Below are 18,212 nucleotides of genomic sequence, written 5' to 3'. Positions count from 1 at the left end.
TTTTCCAAGCAAGGAGAGGCGTCACAAAAACCAGAAATACAGCTAAAATGAATCAATAACCTTTGATGATCTTCATCAGATGGCACTCATAGGACTTCATGTTACACAATACATGTATGTTTTGCTTGATAAAGTTCATATTTATAGAAAAAAAAAAACATTTTACATTGGCGTGTAATGTTCAGAAATGTTTTGCCTCCCAAAACTTCCGGTGAATGAGCACATAAATTTACAGAAATACTCATCATAAACGTTGATAAAATATTCAACTCTTTTTCAAAGAATTATAGATACACTTCTCCTTAATGCAACCGCTGTGTCAGATTTCAAAAAAGCTTTACAGCGAAAGCACACTTTCAAATAATCTGAGTACGGCGCTCAGTCACAAAACCACACTCGCCATTTTGTGGAGTCAACAAAACTCAGAAATAGCATTATAAATATTCACTTACCTTTGATGATCTTCATCGGAATGCACTCCCAGGAATCCCAGTTCCACAATAAATGTTCATTTGTTTTGATGAAGTCCATCCTTTATGTCCAAATATCTCCCCTTTTTGTTTGCGCGTTCAGTTGAGTTATTCAAATCCACTGTGCTCGCGCAGTTAGTTCAGACGAATAGTCAAAAAAGTTATATTACAGCTCGTAGAAACATGTCAAATGATGTATAGAATCAATCTTTAGGATGTTTTTATCATAAACCATAATATTCCAACTGGACGATTCCTTTGTCTTCAAAAAAGAAAAGGAACACAGCTAACTCTCACGGGAGTGCCATATCATTTTCTCAGTCATCTGACTCCATATGCTCTTATTCTCTCCCCATTCACAGTAGAAGCATGAAACAACGTTCTAAAGACTGTTGACATCTAGTGGAAGCCTTAGGAAGTGCAAAATGACCCCATTGACACTGTATACTGGATAGGGAATCACTTGAAAAACTACAAACCTCAGATTTCCACACTTCATGGTTGGATTTTTTTCCTCAGGTTTTTGCCTGCCATATGAGTTCTGTTATACTCACAGACATCATTCAAACAGTTTTAGAAACTTCTGAGTGTTTTCTATCCAAATCTACTAATAATATGCATATCTTAGCTTCTGGGACTGAGTAGCAGGCAGTTTACTCCGGGCACGCTTTTCATCCGGATGTCAAAATACTGCACCCTACACTAGAGAAGTTAACGCCCTGTAACCACTACACCAGTTAACACCCTGTAACCACTACACCAGTTAACACTCTATAAACACTACATCAAGTCACTGTTAAGCTTCATTTCTCACTTCTGTGTTATTCCAAGCGAGTTATAGCTGCAGCCCATTTGAGTATGTGTGATCAGAATCAAACACAACAAACTCCCCACCCAGTAGGCAAAACATTACACTACAAGAATTATGTCACGTAATTCTGGAATTTCGCAGTTTTCTATCAGATTGAAAACTCCCATTTCCTTCAATTACAGACAGGAAGTAATGTAGTGGCTGTTCTGTCCGTCTCATTATCACGTCAGTACTTCCTGTATGATATGTTTTAATGGACACGCTCCGTAGGGTCGTCCTGACCAATCACTGCTGTGGTTATTAGAGAGAGAACCCATATAAACATACTGCTCTCTAAAACCCTCCTCGGTTCCACTGCTCATTGGGATGAATTACTGGCCTCAAAAGTTAGCATGAATTCAATTACAGAGTACTTCTATAGTACTTCAATACAACTTTAAAAAGGAACGATCTTAAGTGCATTAACACACGTGGGGTATCAGTGTTTGAAAGTGTCTGTCTGTCTGTCTGTCTGTCTGTCTGTCTGTCTGTCTGTCTGTCTGTCTGTCTGTCTGTCTGTCTGTCTGTCTTGTCTGTCTGTCTGTCTGTGTTTATTTAATGAGAGGTCAGTCCCTGGCTCAGACCACCATTACCCCTCATTGAGCCACACCCTTACTTAACTCTATAGGAACGTGACCGATCACGTTTCAACATGCCGTGCTCTTTATAATAATGGAATCATTTGTCAGCCCGGTAACAAGAACCCGTTTCTCACATCAATAAAGACCACAGGAACACGGTGCTATACTGTTTCCATCCTTACTTACCGGCACAGAAGTAGGTTTCACACGAACACACACAAAAATGTTTTATCCCGTTCTTCACTAAATAATTATTTTGGGTTTCTACTAGTTATTTGAATGTTTGTGGTAAGCTAAAGCTAGCGTAGCATTTAGGTCATAAAATGCTTAGAGATTTGTCCGCTCTTGTAGAGAGCAGTATCATAAGGCATTTAACTGCGTCACGGCTGATATGAATAGCAGGCTGTGGACTGAGGAACAATGGATCAGTGCCATGACCGAAGGATCACAGCAGTCTGTAATAGAACTATGGTATGTGTCTATAAACCAGGCTGTTCCACTATAAACCAGTCTGTTCCACTATAAACAAGTCTGTTCCACTATAAACCAGGTTGTTCCTCTATAAACCAGGCTGTTCCTCTATAAACCAGGCTGTTCCTCTATAAACCAGGCTGTTCTAAATGTGTCTGTTCCACTATAAACCAGGCTGTTCCTCTATAAACCAGGCTGTTCCACTATAAACCAGGCTGTTCCACTATAAACCAGTCTGTTCCTAAATGTCTGTTCCTCTATAAACCAGCTGTTCTGTCTGTTCCTCTATAAACCAGGCTGTTCCTCTATAAACGTGTCTGTTCCTCTATAAATCCGGCTGTTCCTCTATAAACCAGACTGTTCTAAATGTGTCTGTTCCACTATAAACCAGGCTGTTCCTCTATAAACCAGGCTGTTCCACTATAAACCAGGCTGTTCTAAATTCTGTCCTCTATAAACCAGGCTGTTCTAAATGTGTCGGTGCCTCTATAAACCAGGCTGTCGTCATAAACCAGTCTGTTCTAAATGTGTCTGTTCCTCTATAAACCAGGCTGTTCCTCTATAAACCAGGCTGTTCTAAATGTGTCTGTTCCTCTATAAACCAGGCTGTTCCTCTATAAACCAGACTGTTCTAAATGTGTCTGTTCCTCTATAAACCAGGCTGTTCCTCTATAAACCAGGCTGTTCTAAATGTGTTGTTCCTCTATAAACCAGACTGTTCTAAATGTGTCTGTTCCTCTATAAACCAGACTGTTCTAAATGTGTCTGTTCCACTATAAACCAGGCTGTTCATCTATAAACCAGGCTGTTCCACTATAAACCAGGCTGTTCCACTATAAACCAGGCTGTTCTAAATGTGTGTTCCTCTATAAACCAGACTGTTCTAAATGTGTTTGTTCCTCTATAAACCAGACTGTTCTAAATGTGTCTGTTCCTCTATAAATCCGGCTGTTCCTCTATAAACCAGACTGTTCTAAATGTGTCTGTTCCTCTATAAACCAGGCTGTTCCTCTATAAACCAGGCTGTTCCTCTATAAACCAGGCTGTTCCTCTATAAACCAGGCTGTTCCTCTATAAACCAGTCTGTTCTAAATGTGTCTGTTCCTCTATAAACCAGACTGTTCTAAATGTGTCTGTTCCTCTATAAACCAGGCTGTTCCACTATAAACCAGGCTGTTCCTCTATAAACCAGGCTGTTCCTCTATAAACCAGGCTGTTCCTCTATAAACCAGGCTGTTCCACTATAAACCAGGCTGTTCCTCTATAAACCAGGCTGTTCTAAATGTGTGTTCCTCTATAAACCAGGCTGTTCTAAATGTGTCTGTTCCTCTATAAACCAGGCTGTTCCAAATGTGTCTGTTCCTCTATAAACCAGACTGTTCTAAATGTGTCTGTTCCTCTATAAACCAGGCTGTTATTAAATGTGTCTGTTCCTCTATAAACCAGGCTGTTCTAAATGTGTCTGTTCCTCTATAAACCAGGCTGTTATTAAATGTGTCTGTTCCTCTATAAACCAGACTGTTCTAAATGTGTCTGTTCCTCTATAAACCAGGCTGTTCCTCTATAAACCAGGCTGTTCTAAATGTGTCTGTTCCTCTATAAACCAGGCTGTTCCTCTATAAACCAGGCTGTTCTAAATGTGTCGGTTCCTCTATAAACCAGGCTGTTCCTCTATAAACCAGGCTGTTCTAAATGTGTCTGTTCCTCTATAAACCAGACTGTTCTAAATGTGTCTGTTCCTCTATAAACCAGTCTGTTCTAAATGTGTCTGTTCCTCTATAAACCAGACTGTTCTAAATGTGTCTGTGCCTCTATAAACCAGGCTGTTATTGTCTGTGCCTCTATAAACCAGGCTGTTCTAAATGTGTCTGTTCCTCTATAAACCAGGCTGTTCTAAATGTGTCTGTTCCTCTATAAACCAGGCTGTTCTAAATGTGTCTGTTCCTCTATAAACCAGGCTGTTCCTCTATAAACCAGGCTGTTCTAAATGTGTCTGTTCCTCTATAAACCAGGCTGTTCTAAATGTGTCTGTTCCTCTATAAACCAGGCTGTTCCTCTATAAACCAGACTGTTCTAAATGTGTCTGTTCCTCTATAAACCAGGCTGTTCTAAATGTGTCTGTTCCTCTATAAACCAGGCTGTTCCTCTATAAACCAGGCTGTTCTAAATGTGTGTTCCTCTATAAACCAGGCTGTTTTAAATGTGTCTGTTCCTCTATAAACCAGGCTGTTCCTCTATAAACCAGGCTGTTTTAAATGTGTCTGTTCCTCTATAAACCAGGCTGTTCTAAATGTGTCTGTTCCTCTATAAACCAGGCTGTTCCTCTATAAACCAGGCTGTTCCTCTATAAACCAGGCTGTTCTAAATGTGTCTGTTCCTCTATAAACCAGGCTGTTCTAAATGTGTCTGTTCCTCTATAAACCAGGCTGTTCCTCTATAAACCAGGCTGTTCTAAATGTGTCTGTTCCTCTATAAACCAGACTGTTCTAAATGTGTCTGTTCCTCTATAAACCAGGCTGTTCTATTAAATGTGTCTGTGCCTCTATAAACCAGACTGTTCTAAATGTGTCTGTTCCTCTATAAACCAGGCTGTTATTAAATGTGTCTGTTCCTCTATAAACCAGACTGTTCCTCTATAAACCAGACTGTTCTAAATGTGTCTGTTCCTCTATAAACCAGGCTGTTCTAAATGTGTCTGTTCCTCTATAAACCAGACTGTTCCTCTATAAACCAGGCTGTTCTAATGTGTCTGTTCCTCTATAAACCAGGCTGTTCTAAATGTGTCTGTTCCTCTATAAACCAGGCTGTTCCTCTATAAACCAGGCTGTTCTAAATGTGTCTGTTCCTCTATAAACCAGGCTGTTCTAAATGTGTCTGTTCCTCTATAAACCAGGCTGTTCCTCTATAAACCAGACTGTTCTAAATGTGTCTGTTCCTCTATAAACCAGGCTGTTCTAAATGTGTCTGTTCCTCTATAAACCAGGCTGTTCTAAATGAGTCTGTTCCTCTATAAACCAGGCTGTTCCTCTATAAACCAGACTGTTCTAAATGTGTCTGTTCCTCTATAATCCAGGCTGTTATTAAATGTGTCTGTTCCTCTATAAACCAGGCTGTTCCTCTATAAACCAGTCTGTTCCCTTAAATGTGTCTGTTCCTCTATAAACCAGACTGTTCTAAATGTGTCTGTTCCTCTATAAACCAGGCTGTTCTTAAATGAGTCGGTTCCTCTATAAACCAGGCTGTTCCTCTATAAACCAGGCTGTTATTAAATGTGTCTGTTCCTCTATAAACCAGGCTGTTCTTAAATGTGTCTGTTCCTCTATAAACCAGGCTGTTCCTCTATAAACCAGGCTGTTATTAAATGTGTCTGTTCCTCTATAAACCAGGCTGTACCTCTATAAACCAGACTGTTCTAAATGTGTCTGTTCCTCTATAAACCAGGCTGTTCCTCTATAAACCAGTCTGTTCTAAATGTGTCTGTTCCTCTATAAACCAGACTGTTCTAAATGTGTCTGTTCCTCTATAAACCAGCTTTGCTGTTCCTCTATAAACCAGACTGTTCTAAATGTGTCTGTTCCTCTATAAACCAGGCTGTTCTAAATGTGTCTGTTCCTCTATAAACCAGGCTGTTCTCTATAAACGAGGCTGTTCCTCTATAAACCAGGCTGTTCCTCTATAAACCAGGCTGTTCTTAAATGTGTCGGTTCCTCTATAAACCAGGCTGTACCTCTATAAACCAGACTGTTCTAAATGTGTCTGTTCCTCTATAAACCAGGCTGTTCTAAATGTGTCTGTGCCTCTATAAACCAGGCTGTTCCTCTATAAACCAGGCTGTTCTAAATGTGTCTGTTCCTCTATAAACCAGGCTGTTCTAAATGTGTCTGTTCCTCTATAAACCAGACTGTTCTAAATGTGTCTGTTCCTCTATAAACCAGGCTGTTCTAAATGTGTCGGTGCCTCTATAAACCAGGCTGTGCCTCTATAAACCAGGCTGTTCTAAATGTGTCTGTTCCTCTATAAACCAGACTGTTCTAAATGTGTCTGTTCCTCTATAAACCAGGCTGTTCCTCTATAAACCAGGCTGTTCTAAATGTGTCTGTTCCTCTATAAACCAGTCTGTTCCTCTATTGACCTGGCTGTGCCTCTATAGACCAGGCTGTTCCTCTATAGACCAGGCTGTTCTAAATGAGATAGAGGTTCAGTGCAGGTCGGGGTGGAGAGAGCTGTGTGTGTGTGTGAGGATATGTGGGTGTGATTAAGGATGGTGTGTGTGTGTGAAGATGTGAGAGAGAGGGTGTGTGTTTGCATGTCTCGTCCATGGAGGAAGACCGGGAGAAGAAGCTACTCACGGGGTCCATAGAGTGGGGAAGGCTTCTCGTTCCTCCTGGCTGTACTCATTCAGTCTGCGAGGGATCTCTCTGGGCTGAGGCAGCTCCTCTGTCAGGTTCAGAAGGATGTCCTCAGGAAGATCCTGCCATACAATTACATACAACATAGTCATTTCATGGATCTGTATGGCACCTAGGCTCTAGCCAGGGACAGGAACACAGACTTAGGTCTGTAGGTGTCTTCACTTTTCAGAGAGGGAAAAAACACCTGGGTAAGAGAGAGGTGCAAGTCAAGGGAAAATAAGACTTTTATATTTATATACCGTATAAATGGGCAGAGAAGCTACAGTCAGACTAGACTTGTCTAAATGCTTTACCACAATGAAAACAAGTCAGACTTGTGTTTATTGGAAACAAGTCAGACTTGTGTTTATTGGAAACAAGTCAGACTTGTGTTTATTGGAAACAAGTCAGTCTTGTGTTTATTGGAAACAAGTCAGACTTGTGTTTATTGGAAACAAGTCAGACTTGTGTTATCGCTGATATTTCTGTTCTGCTTGCTCTTGGCTGAATATGTCGTCATTTAAAATGATGAAACAAATTTAATCAATCAAATCAACATGTCAAGACATATTCAGTCCACAACAGGGGAATAAAGAGCAGTTATTTTATCTTCAGGGAAGAGGTGTAGTGTGTGGCGTCATTCTTTTTACTAAAACTTGTCATTTCATTTTCACACATATTAGATGTCAAAGTCTTAAAAGACAAGTGTTACATCTTCAGGGAAGAGGTGTAGCCGTTGCATCATGGTCCTTCTGGAGAGGTTCCTAGGCAGCATCCCGTACACTGCCAGCTTTACTATCTGGAGGTAGAAGAAGAAAGAAGGAAGGAGAAGAAGGATCAATCATTGAACTCTGGATCCATCGATTGGATAGGCTACTCAGATTCAGTCCCTAATGGCACCTTAGCGCACTATATAGGGAACTATTGCACTATATGATCTATTGCACTATATAGGGAATCTATTACACTTATAGAATCCTATTGCACTATATAGGGAATCCTATTACACTATATAGGGAATCTTTGCACTATATAGGGAATCCTATTGCACTATATAGGGAATCCTATTACACTATATAGGGAATCCTATTGCACTATTTCCTATTGCACTATATAGGGAATCCTATTGCACTATATAGGGATCCTATTGCACTATATAGGGAATCCTATTGCATATATGGGAATCCTATTGCACTATATGGGAATCCTATTACACTATATAGGGAATCCTATTGCACTATATAGGGAATCCTATTGCACTATATAGGGAATCCTATTGCACTACATTTATTTTATTTCACCTTTATTTAACCAGGTAGACTAGTTGAGAACAAGTTGTCATTTACAATTGCGACCTGGCCAAGATAAAGCAACGCAGTTCGACAACATACAACAACACAGAGTTACACATGGAGTAAAACAAACATACAGTCAATAATATAGTAGAAAAATAAGTCTATATACAATGTGAGCAAATGAGGTGAGATAAGGGAGGTAAAGGCAAAAAAGGCCATGGTGGCAAAGTAAATACAATATAGCAAGGAAAACACTGGAATGGTAGATTTACAGTGGAAGAAAGTGCAAAGTAGAAATAGAAATAATGGGGTTCAAAGGAGCAAAATAAATAAATAAATACAGTAGGGGAAGAGGTAGTTGTTTGGGCTAAATTATAGATGGGCTATGTACAGGTGCAGTAATCTGTGAGCTGCTCTGACAGCTGGTGCTTAAAGCTAGTGAGGGAGATAAGTGTTTCCAGTTTCAGAGATTTTTGTAGTTCGTTCCAGTCATTGGCAGCAGAGAACTGGAAGGAGAGACGGCCGAAGGAGGAATTGGCTTTGGGGGTGACCAGAGAGATATACCTGCTGGAGAGCGTGCTACAGGTGGGTGCTGCTATGGTGACCAGCGAGCTGAGATAAGGGGGAACTTTACCTAGCAGGGTCTTGTAGATGACCTGGAGCCAGTGGGTTTGTATGAAGCGAGGGCCAGCCAACGAGAGCGTACAGGTCGCTGTGGTGGGTAGTATATGGGGCTTTGGTGACAAAACGGATGGCACTGTGATAGACTGCATCCAATTTATGGAGGCTATTTTGGAGGCTATTTTGTAAATGACATCGCCGAAGTCGAGGATCGGTAGGATGGTCAGTTTTACTAGGGTATATTTGGCAGCATGAGTGAAAGATGCTTTGTTGCGAAATAGGAAGCCAATTCTAGATTTAACTTTGGATTGGAGATGTTTGATGTGAGTCTGGAAGGAGAGTTTACAGTCTAACCAGACACCTAGGTATTTGTAGTTGTCCACATATTCTAAGTCAGAACCGTCCAGAGTAGTGATGCTGGACGGGCGGGCAGGTGCGGGCAGCGATCGGTTGAAGAGCATGCATTTAGTTTTACTAGCATTTAAGAGCAGTTGGAGGCCACGGAAGGAGAGTTGTATGGCATTGAAGCTCGTCTGGAGGGTAGTTAACACAGTGTCCAAAGAAGGGCCAGAAGTATACAGAATGGTGTCGTCTGCGTAGAGGTGGATCAGAGACTCACCAGCAGCAACAGCGACATCATTGATGTATACAGAGAAAAGAGTCGGCCCAAGAATTGAACCCTGTGGCACCCCCATAGAGACTGCCAGAGGTCCGGACAACAGGCCCTCAGATTTGACACACTGAACTCTATCAGAGAAGTAGTTGGTGAACCAGACGAGGCAATCATTTGAGAAACCAAGGCTATTGAGTCTGCCAATGAGGATGTGGTGATTGACAGAGTCGAAAACCTTGGCCAGGTCGATGAATATGGTAGCACAGTATTGTTTCTTATCGATGGCTGTTAAGATATCGTTTAGGACCTTGAGCGTGGCTGAGGTATATAGGGAATCCTATTGCACTATATAGGGTATCCTAGCGCACTATGTAGGGAATCCTAGCGCACTATGTAGGGAGTCCTAGCGCACTATGTAGGGAGTCCTAGCGCACTATATAGGGAGTCCTAGCGCACTATGTAGGGAGTCCTAGCACACTATATAGGGTATCCTAGCGCACTATGTAGGGAGTCCTAGCGCACTATGTAGGGTATCCTAGCGCACTATGTAGGGAGTCCTAGCGCACTATGTAGGAGTCCTAGCGCACTATGTAGGGAGTCCTAGCGCACTATATAGGGAGTCCTAGCGCACTATGTAGGGAGTCCTAGCGCACTATGTAGGGAGTCCTAGCACACTATATAGGGAATCCTAGCACACTAAATAGGGAATAGGGTGCCATTTGGGACACTAACACAGACATTTGATGTAAGACAGTTGGATCAGGGTTGTCATGGTTACAGCTCTGGAGAAGAGCAAGGTCGAGGTCCATCATTGACCCATCTTTAATATGTCTCCAGTGGTGACCAGTGGAGATCCTGTTAGGTCCAGACGGGTGTACTACTAAGCAGGATCAATGAGTTGTTAGCCAGCTAACTTCCCTCATTTGTTTTTAGAAAGATATGCTTGAAAATGGGCATGGTCTAATTTACCCAACAACCAAAAACACATATCTAAGTTTAGCTTTCTTAATGAAACAGAAAAACAATAGATATTTCTGGTTGTTTATCAACGTTAGCTGGTTAAATAATTGTTCTTCTTTGTACTATACCCCTCATGTCTGTTCTCTATGACCCTGTCCAGAAACAACCCCTCTATTCAGCCCTACCCCTAGAGACACTTGGGTGGATCTGAGAGAATGAGGTTTAAGCAATATGGTAATATCTCCACCTTACCCTCTCTAGATAGAAAGAGTACTGAGCAATCTCCCCTGTAGACGACTTTATAGACCCCTTTAATATTCTCCTACCATTTTAACAGGCTGGTTCTATTCCTCGTATCCCTCCCTCACTCTGTGGTGTGAAACATATTCAGTGTTTCTTGGAGCCAACTGGTAGCAAATCATTTAGGTCATATGAAAGAAATGGTGTTATCCTTGAACTAATACCCTGAATGCTCAGCAAGGGGAGGCAGGTAGCCTAGTGGTTAGAGCGTTGGGCCAGTAACCGAAAGGTTGCTGGATCGAATCCCTGAGCTGACAAGGTAAAAATCTGTTATTCTGCCCTGAACAAGGCAGTTAACCCACTGTTCCCTGGTAGGCCGTCATTGTAAATAAGAATTTGTTCTTAACCTCTATGGGCTAGGCGGGACGAATTCGTCCCACCTACGTAACAGCCACTTGAAGCCTGTGGCGCGATTTTCAAAACCTTAAAAATCCTATTACTTCAATTTCTCAAACATATGACTATTTTACAGCTATTTAAAGACAAGACTCTCGTTAATCTAACCACACTGTCCGATTTCAAAAAGGCTTTACAACGAAAGCAAAACATTAGATTATGTCAGCAGAGTACCAAGCCAGAAATAATCAGACACCCATTTTTCAAGCTAGCATATAATGTCACAAAAACCCAGAAGACAGCTAAATGCAGCACTAACCTTTGATGATCTTCATCAGATGACAACCCTAGGACATTATGTTATACAATACATGCATGTTTTGTTCAATCAAGTTCATATTTATATCAAAAACCAGCTTTTTACATTAGCATGTGACGTTCAGAACTAGCAAACTTCCGGGAATTCGCTAACATTTTACTAAATTACTCACGATAAACGTTCACAAAAAGCATAACAATTATTTTAAGAATTATAGATACAGACCTCCTCTATGCACTCGATATGTCCGATTTTAAAATAGCTTTTTGGTGAAAGCACATTTCGCAATATTCTAAGTACATAGCCCAGGCATCATGGGCTAGCTATTTAGACACCCGGCAAGTTTAGCACTCACCATAATCATATTTACTATTATAAAAGTTTGATTACCTTTTGTTGTCTTCGTCAGAATGCACTCCCAGGACTGCTACTTCAATAACAAATGTTGGTTTGGTCCAAAATAATCCATCGTTATATCCGAATAGCGGCGTTTTGTTCGTGCGTTCCAGACACTATCCGAAATGGTAAAGAAGGGTCGTGCGCATGGCGCAATTCGTGACAAAAAAATTCAAAATATTCCATTACCGTACTTCGAAGCATGTCAACCACTGTTTAAAATCAATTTTTATGCCATTTTTCTCGTAGAAAAGCGATAATATTCCGACCGGGAATCTCCTTTTCGGCAAACAGAGGAAAAAATCACAAAGACGGGGGCGGTCAGGTCACGCGCCTAAGCCCAGAGTCCCTTGATCGGCCACTTGAGAAAGGCGATAATGTGTTTCAGCCTGGGGCTGGGATGACGACATTCAGGTTTTTCCCGGGCTCTGAGCACCTATGGACGACGTAGGAAGTGTCACGTTAGAGCAGAGATCCTTAGTAAAAGATAGAGATGGCAAAGAAGTTCCAGAAATGGTCAGACAGGCCACTTCCTGTAAAGGAATCTCTCAGGTTTTGACCTGCCATTTGAGTTCTGTTATACTCACAGACACCATTCAAACAGTTTTAGAAACTTTAGGGTGTTTTCTATCCATATGTAATAAGTATATGCATATTCTAGTTACTGGGTAGGAGTGGTAACCAGATTAAATCGGTACGTTTTTTATCCAGCCGTGTCAATACTGCCCCCTAGCCCTAACAGGTTAACTGACTTGCCTAGTTAAATAAAGGTTACATAAAAAGTGCCTCTGCCCCTCTGTCCCTCCCTCCTTCCATTGGCAAACCGACCATCAAAATGACATGTTATTCCTACATAACCGTCCACCACTCAAATCCATCCTCTGCAATAAGAATACCAAGTGAGGGGAAGAAAAATCCAAATGTCATAATGAAGTGAAAATCTCTTCATATTTGACTTTCTCTCATCTACCATTTCCAGCTTAATCCCTTCATACATATCTATCCCCTGTGAAAATTAGTCAGTCCTATTCCTGTTAAATGACGACCGTGGTGTGTGGAAGACGGATGTGTGTTGTATAGGGACACCATCCGTCACCACGGATACAGAAGGTGGATGTCACCCCAACGTGATCATTACCCACAATTACCTCTGATAGATTCTCCCCCCGCTGGAATAACTCAGCTAGAGACATGCATCCATCTCATTAATGGAGGTGTAACGTGCTAGAGGAGCCTGAGGAGGGCTGGAGACGGATGGGGAGAGAGAGGAGGGGAAGGGAGATGTAACTGGCTGGGGAGGAGCCTGAGGAGGGCTGGAGACGGATGGGGAGAGAGAGGAGGGGAAGGGAGATGTAACTGGCTGGGGAGGAGCCTGAGGAGGGCTGGAGACGGATGGGGAGAGAGGAGGGGAAGGGAGATGTAACTGGCTGGGGAGGAGCCTGAGGAGGGCTGGAGACGGATGGAGAGAGAGGAGGGGAAGGGAGATGTAACTGGCTGGGGAGGAGCCTGAGGAGGGCTGGAGACGGATGGGGAGAGAGAGGAGGGGAAGGGAGATGTAACTGGCTGGGGAGGAGCCTGAGGAGGGCTGGAGACGGATGGGGAGAGAGAGGAGGGGAAGGGAGATGTAACTGGCTGAGGAGGAGCCTGAGGAGGGCTGGAGACGGATGGGGAGAGAGAGGAGGGGAAGGGAGATGTAACTGGCTGGGGAGGAGCCTGAGGAGAGGGATGAGGACAGTTAGGGAGAGGTGGGCTGGGGAGAGATTGCTCAGTGCTTCATTTCCTGTTTCCTGTTTCCGGTCACAACTTGCAGACTTGTTTACGCTGCTGTGCGTTTTGTTGCCGATCTTACTTTGCTACCTGACGGTTTTTTACTTTTTCATTACAGTATATTTTAAATTTTTCCCTCACTCAACTTTTTTCATTCAACTTTTTCACCCCGGAGGTTTTATCTGGACATGGTTCGTCAGGACTTCAAACAGCCGAAGCTAAGTAACATTAACATGATGCCTTCTAATTGTAGTCGTTGTACTTATAATATACAGGAGAACGATCGCCTTACGGCAAGGATAGCTGTGCTGCAAGCCCAGCTTCAGACGCGATCGTTAGGCAAGGGCAATTTCAGTGTAGGAAAGGATGAAACAGCGTCTGTGCCACCAGTAAGTACAGATAGTAACGTTAGTATAAACCCCCTCGCACGGTCCCCGCAGCCGGACATCTTTCTCATGGCTTCTGGAGGGAAACGCTGTAGGAATGCTCAACCGGTGTCGCTTATTCAGCCGACAGAAACTTTCAACCGGTTCTCCCCATTAAGCGAGTCGGAGTCGGAGGCCGAGACTTCTCTGGTCTCTACTCCTCCCGTTGTGGGGTCTGAGACGCCGACGGCTCCCACCATTAGCTCTGACAAATTGAAAACCCTAGTCATTGGCGACTCCATTACCCGCAGTATTAGACTTAAAACTAATCATCCAGCGATCATACACTGTTTACCAGGGGCAGGGCTACCGACGTTAAGGCTAATCTAAAGACGGTGCTGGCTAAAGCTAAAACTGGCGAGTGTAGAGAGTATAGAGATATTGTTATCCACGTCAGCACCAACGATGTTAGGATGAAACAGTCAGAGGTCACCAAGCGCAACATAGCTTCAGTGTGTAAATCAGCTAGAAAGATGTGTCGGCATCGATTAATTGTCTCTGGCCCCCTCCCAGTTAGGGGGAGTGATGAGCTCTACAGCAGAGTCTCACAACTCAATCGCTGGTTGAAAACTGTTTTCTGCCCCTCCCAAAATATAGAATTTGTAGATAATTGGCCCTCTTTCTGGGACTCACCCACAAACAGGACCAAGCCTGGCCTGTTGAGGAGTGACGGACTCCATCCTAGCTGGAGGGGTGCTCTCATCTTATCTACGAACATAGACAGGGCTCTAACTCCTCTAGCTCCACAATGAAATAGGGTGCAGGCCAGGCAGCAGGCTGTTAGCCAGCCTGCCAGCTTAGTGGAGTCTGCCACTAGCACAGTCAGCGTAGTCAGCTCAGCTTTCCCCCATTGAGACCGTGTCTGTGCCTCGATCTAGGTTGGGCAAAATTAAAAATGGCGGTGTTCGCTTTAGCAATCTCACTAGTATAAAGACCTCCTCCATTCCTGCCATTATTGAAAGAGATGGTGATACCTCACATCTCAAAATTGGGTTACTTAATGTTAGATCCCTCACTTCCAAGGCAGTTATAGTCAATGAACTAATCACTGATAATAATCTTGATGTGACTGGCCTGACTGAAACATGGCTTAAGCCTGATGAATTTACTGTGTTAAATGAGGCCTCACCCCCTGGTTACACTAGTGACCATACCCCCCCGTGCATCCGGCAAAGGCGGAGGTGTTGCTAACATTTACGATAGCAAATTTCAATTTACAAAAAAAAAAACAATGACGTTTTCGTCTTTTGAGCTTCTAGTCATGAAATCTATGCAGCCTACTCACTCACTTTTTATAGCTACTGTTTACAGGCCTCCTGGGCCATATGCAGTGTTCCTCACTGAGTTCCCTGAATTCCTATCGGATCTTGTAGTCATAGCAGATAATATTCTAATATTCAGACCCACTCCAAAAGGCTTTCGGAGCCATCATCGACTCAGTGGGTTTTGTCCAACATGTCTCTGGACCTACTCACTGCCACAGTCATACTCTGGACCTAGTTTTGTCCCATGGAATAAATGTTGTGGATCTAAATGTTTTTCCTCATAATCCTGGACTATCGGACCACCATTTTATTACGTTTGCAATTGCAACAAATAATCTGCTCAGACCCCAACCAAGGAGCATTAAAAGTCGTGCTATAAATTCTCAGACAACCCAAAGATTCCTTGATGCCCTTCCAGACTGCCTCTGCCTACCCAAGGACGTCAGAGGACAAAAATCAGTTAACCACCTAACCGAGGAACTCAATTTAACCTTGCGCAATACCCTAGATGCAGTTGCACCCCTAAAAACTAAAAACATCTGTCATAAGAAACTAGCTCCCTGGTATACAGAAAATACACGAGCTCTGAAGCAAGCTTCCAGAAAATTGGAACGGAAATGGCGCCACACCAAACTGGAAGTCTTCCGACTAGCTTGGAAAGACAGTACCGTGCAGTATCGAAGAGCCCTCACTGCTGCTCGATCATCCTATTTTTCCAACTTAATTGAGGAAAATAGGAACAATCCAAAATTTCTTTTTGATACTGTCGCAAAGCTAACTAAAAAGCAGCCTTCGCAAATGGAGGATGGCTTTCACTTCAGCAGTAATAAATTTATGAACTTCTTTGAGGAAAAGATCATGATCATTAGAAAGCAAATTACAGACTCCTCTTTAAATCTGGGTATTCCTCCAAAGCTCCATTGTCCTGAGTCTACACAACTCTGCCAGGACCTAGGATCAAGGGAGATACTAAAGTGTTTTAGTACTATATCTCTTGACGCAGTGATGAAAATAATCATGGCCTCCAAACCCTCAAGCTGCATACTGGACCCTATTCCAACTAAACTACTGAAAGAGCTGCTTCCTGTGCTTGGCCCTCCTATGTTGAACATAATAAACGGCTCTCTATCCACCGGATGTGTACCAAGCTCACTAAAAGTGGCAGTAATAAAGCCTCTCTTGAAAAAGCCGAATCTTGATCCAGAAATTATAAAAAACTATCGGCCTATATCGAATCTTCCATTCCTCTCAAAAATTTTAGAAAAAGCTGTTGCACAGCAACTCACTGCCTTCCTGAAGACAAACAATGTATACGAAACGCTTCAGTCTGGTTTTAGACCCCATCATAGCACTGAGACTGCACTTGTGAAGGTGGTAAATGACCTTTTAATGACGTCAGACCGAGGCTCTGCATCTGTCCTCGTGCTCCTAGATCTTAGTGCCGCTTTTGATACCATCGATCACCACATTCTTTTGGAGAGATTGGAAACCCAAATAGGTCTACATGGACAAGTTCTGGCCTGGTTTAGATCTTATCTGTCGGAAAGATATCAGTTTGTCTTTGTGAATGGTTTGTCCTCTGACAAATCAATTGTAAATTTCGGTGTTCCTCAAGGTTCCGTTTTAGGACCACTATTGTTTTCACTATATATTTTACCTCTTGGGGATGTCATTCGAAAACATAATGTTAAATTTCACTGCTATGCGGACGACACACAGCTGTACATTTCAATGAAACATGGTGAAGCCCCAAAATTGCCCTCGCTAGAAGCCTGTGTTTCAGACATAAAGAAGTGGATGGCTGCAAACTTTCTACTTTTAAACTCGGACAAAACAGAGATGCTTGTTCTAGGTCCCAAGAAACAAAGAGATCTTCTGTTGAATCTGACAATTAATCTGGATGGTTGTACAGTCGTCTCAAATAAAACTGTGAAGGACCTCGGCGTTACTCTGGACCCTGATCTCTCTTTTGAAGAACATATCAAGACTGTTTCAAGGACAGCTTTTTTCCATCTACGTAACATTGCAAAAATCAGAAATGTTCTGTCCAAAAATGACGCCGAAAAATTAATCCATGCTTTTGTTACTTCTAGGCTGGACTACTGCAATGCTCTACTTTCCGGCTACCCGGATAAAGCACTAAATAAACTTCAGTTAGTGCTAAATACGGCTGCTAGAATCCTGACTAGAACCAAAAAATTGGATCATATTACTCCAGTGCTAGCCTCCCTACACTGGCTTCCTGTTAAGGCAAGGGCTGATTTCAAGGTTTTACTGCTAACCTACAAAGCATTACATGGGCTTGCTCCTACCTATCTTTCCGATTTGGTCCTGCCGTACATACCTACACGTACGCTACGGTCACAAGACGCAGGCCTCCTAATTGTCCCTAGAATTTCTAAGCAAACGGCTGGAGGTAGGGCTTTCTCCTATAGAGCTCCATTTTTATGGAATGTTCTGCCTACCAATGTGAGAGACGCAGACTCAGTCTCAACCTTTAAGTCTTTACTGAAGACTTATCTCTTCAGTAGGTCCTATGATTAAGTATAGTCTGGCCCAGGAGTGTGAAGGTGAATGGAAAGGCTGGAGCAACGAACCGCCCTTGCTGTCTCTGCCTTGCCGGTTCCCCTCTTTCCACTGGGATTCTCTGCCTCTAACCCTTTTACAGGGGCTGAGTCACTGGCCTACTGGTGTTCTTCCATGCCGTCCATGGGAGGGGTGCGTCACTTGAGTGGGTTGAGTCACTGACGTGGTCTTCCTGTCTGGGTTGGCGCCCCCCTTGGGTTGTGCCATGGCGGAGATCGTTGTGGGCTATACTCGGCCTTGTCTTAGGACGGTAAGTTGGTGGTTGGAGACATCCCTCTAGTGGTGTGGGGGCTGTGCTTTGGCAAAGTGGGTGGGGTTATATCCTGCCTGTTTGGCCCTGTCCGGGGTATCATCGGATGGGGCCACAGTGTCTTCTGATCCCTCCTGTCTCAGCCTCCAGTATTTATGCTGCAGTAGTTTATGTGTCGGGGGCTAGGGTCAGTCTGTTACATCTGGAGTATTTCTCTTGTCTTATCCGGTGTCCTGTGTGTATTTAAATATGCTCTCTCTAATTCTCTCTTTCTCTCTTTCTGTCTTTCTCTCGGAGGACCTGAGCCCTAGGACCA

General features: G+C 43.0%; 1 protein-coding gene across 2 annotated transcripts in view; it reads right to left on the bottom strand.

The window, feature by feature from the left end:
- The window catches only part of LOC106606163 (39S ribosomal protein L13, mitochondrial), a 36,902-nt gene that overhangs the window by 12,239 nt on the left and 6,451 nt on the right, over positions 1–18,212 (bottom strand). The window contains exons 5-6 of one of the 2 annotated variants that reach the window (XM_045719292.1): positions 7,476–7,562; positions 6,722–6,843 (exon numbers count right to left, since the gene is read on the bottom strand). In XM_045719292.1, the coding sequence (XP_045575248.1) occupies positions 6,722–6,843; positions 7,476–7,562 (209 nt within the window). Of the gene's footprint in view, positions 1–6,717; positions 6,844–7,475; positions 7,563–18,212 lie in introns of those variants that run through there. The other variant, XM_045719293.1, reaches the window with a different exon arrangement.

This window comes from Salmo salar, chromosome ssa05 (assembly GCF_905237065.1).
Source record: "Salmo salar chromosome ssa05, Ssal_v3.1, whole genome shotgun sequence".
Taxonomy (NCBI): domain Eukaryota; kingdom Metazoa; phylum Chordata; class Actinopteri; order Salmoniformes; family Salmonidae; genus Salmo; species Salmo salar.
This window is presented reverse-complemented; position numbering and strand designations above follow the sequence as displayed.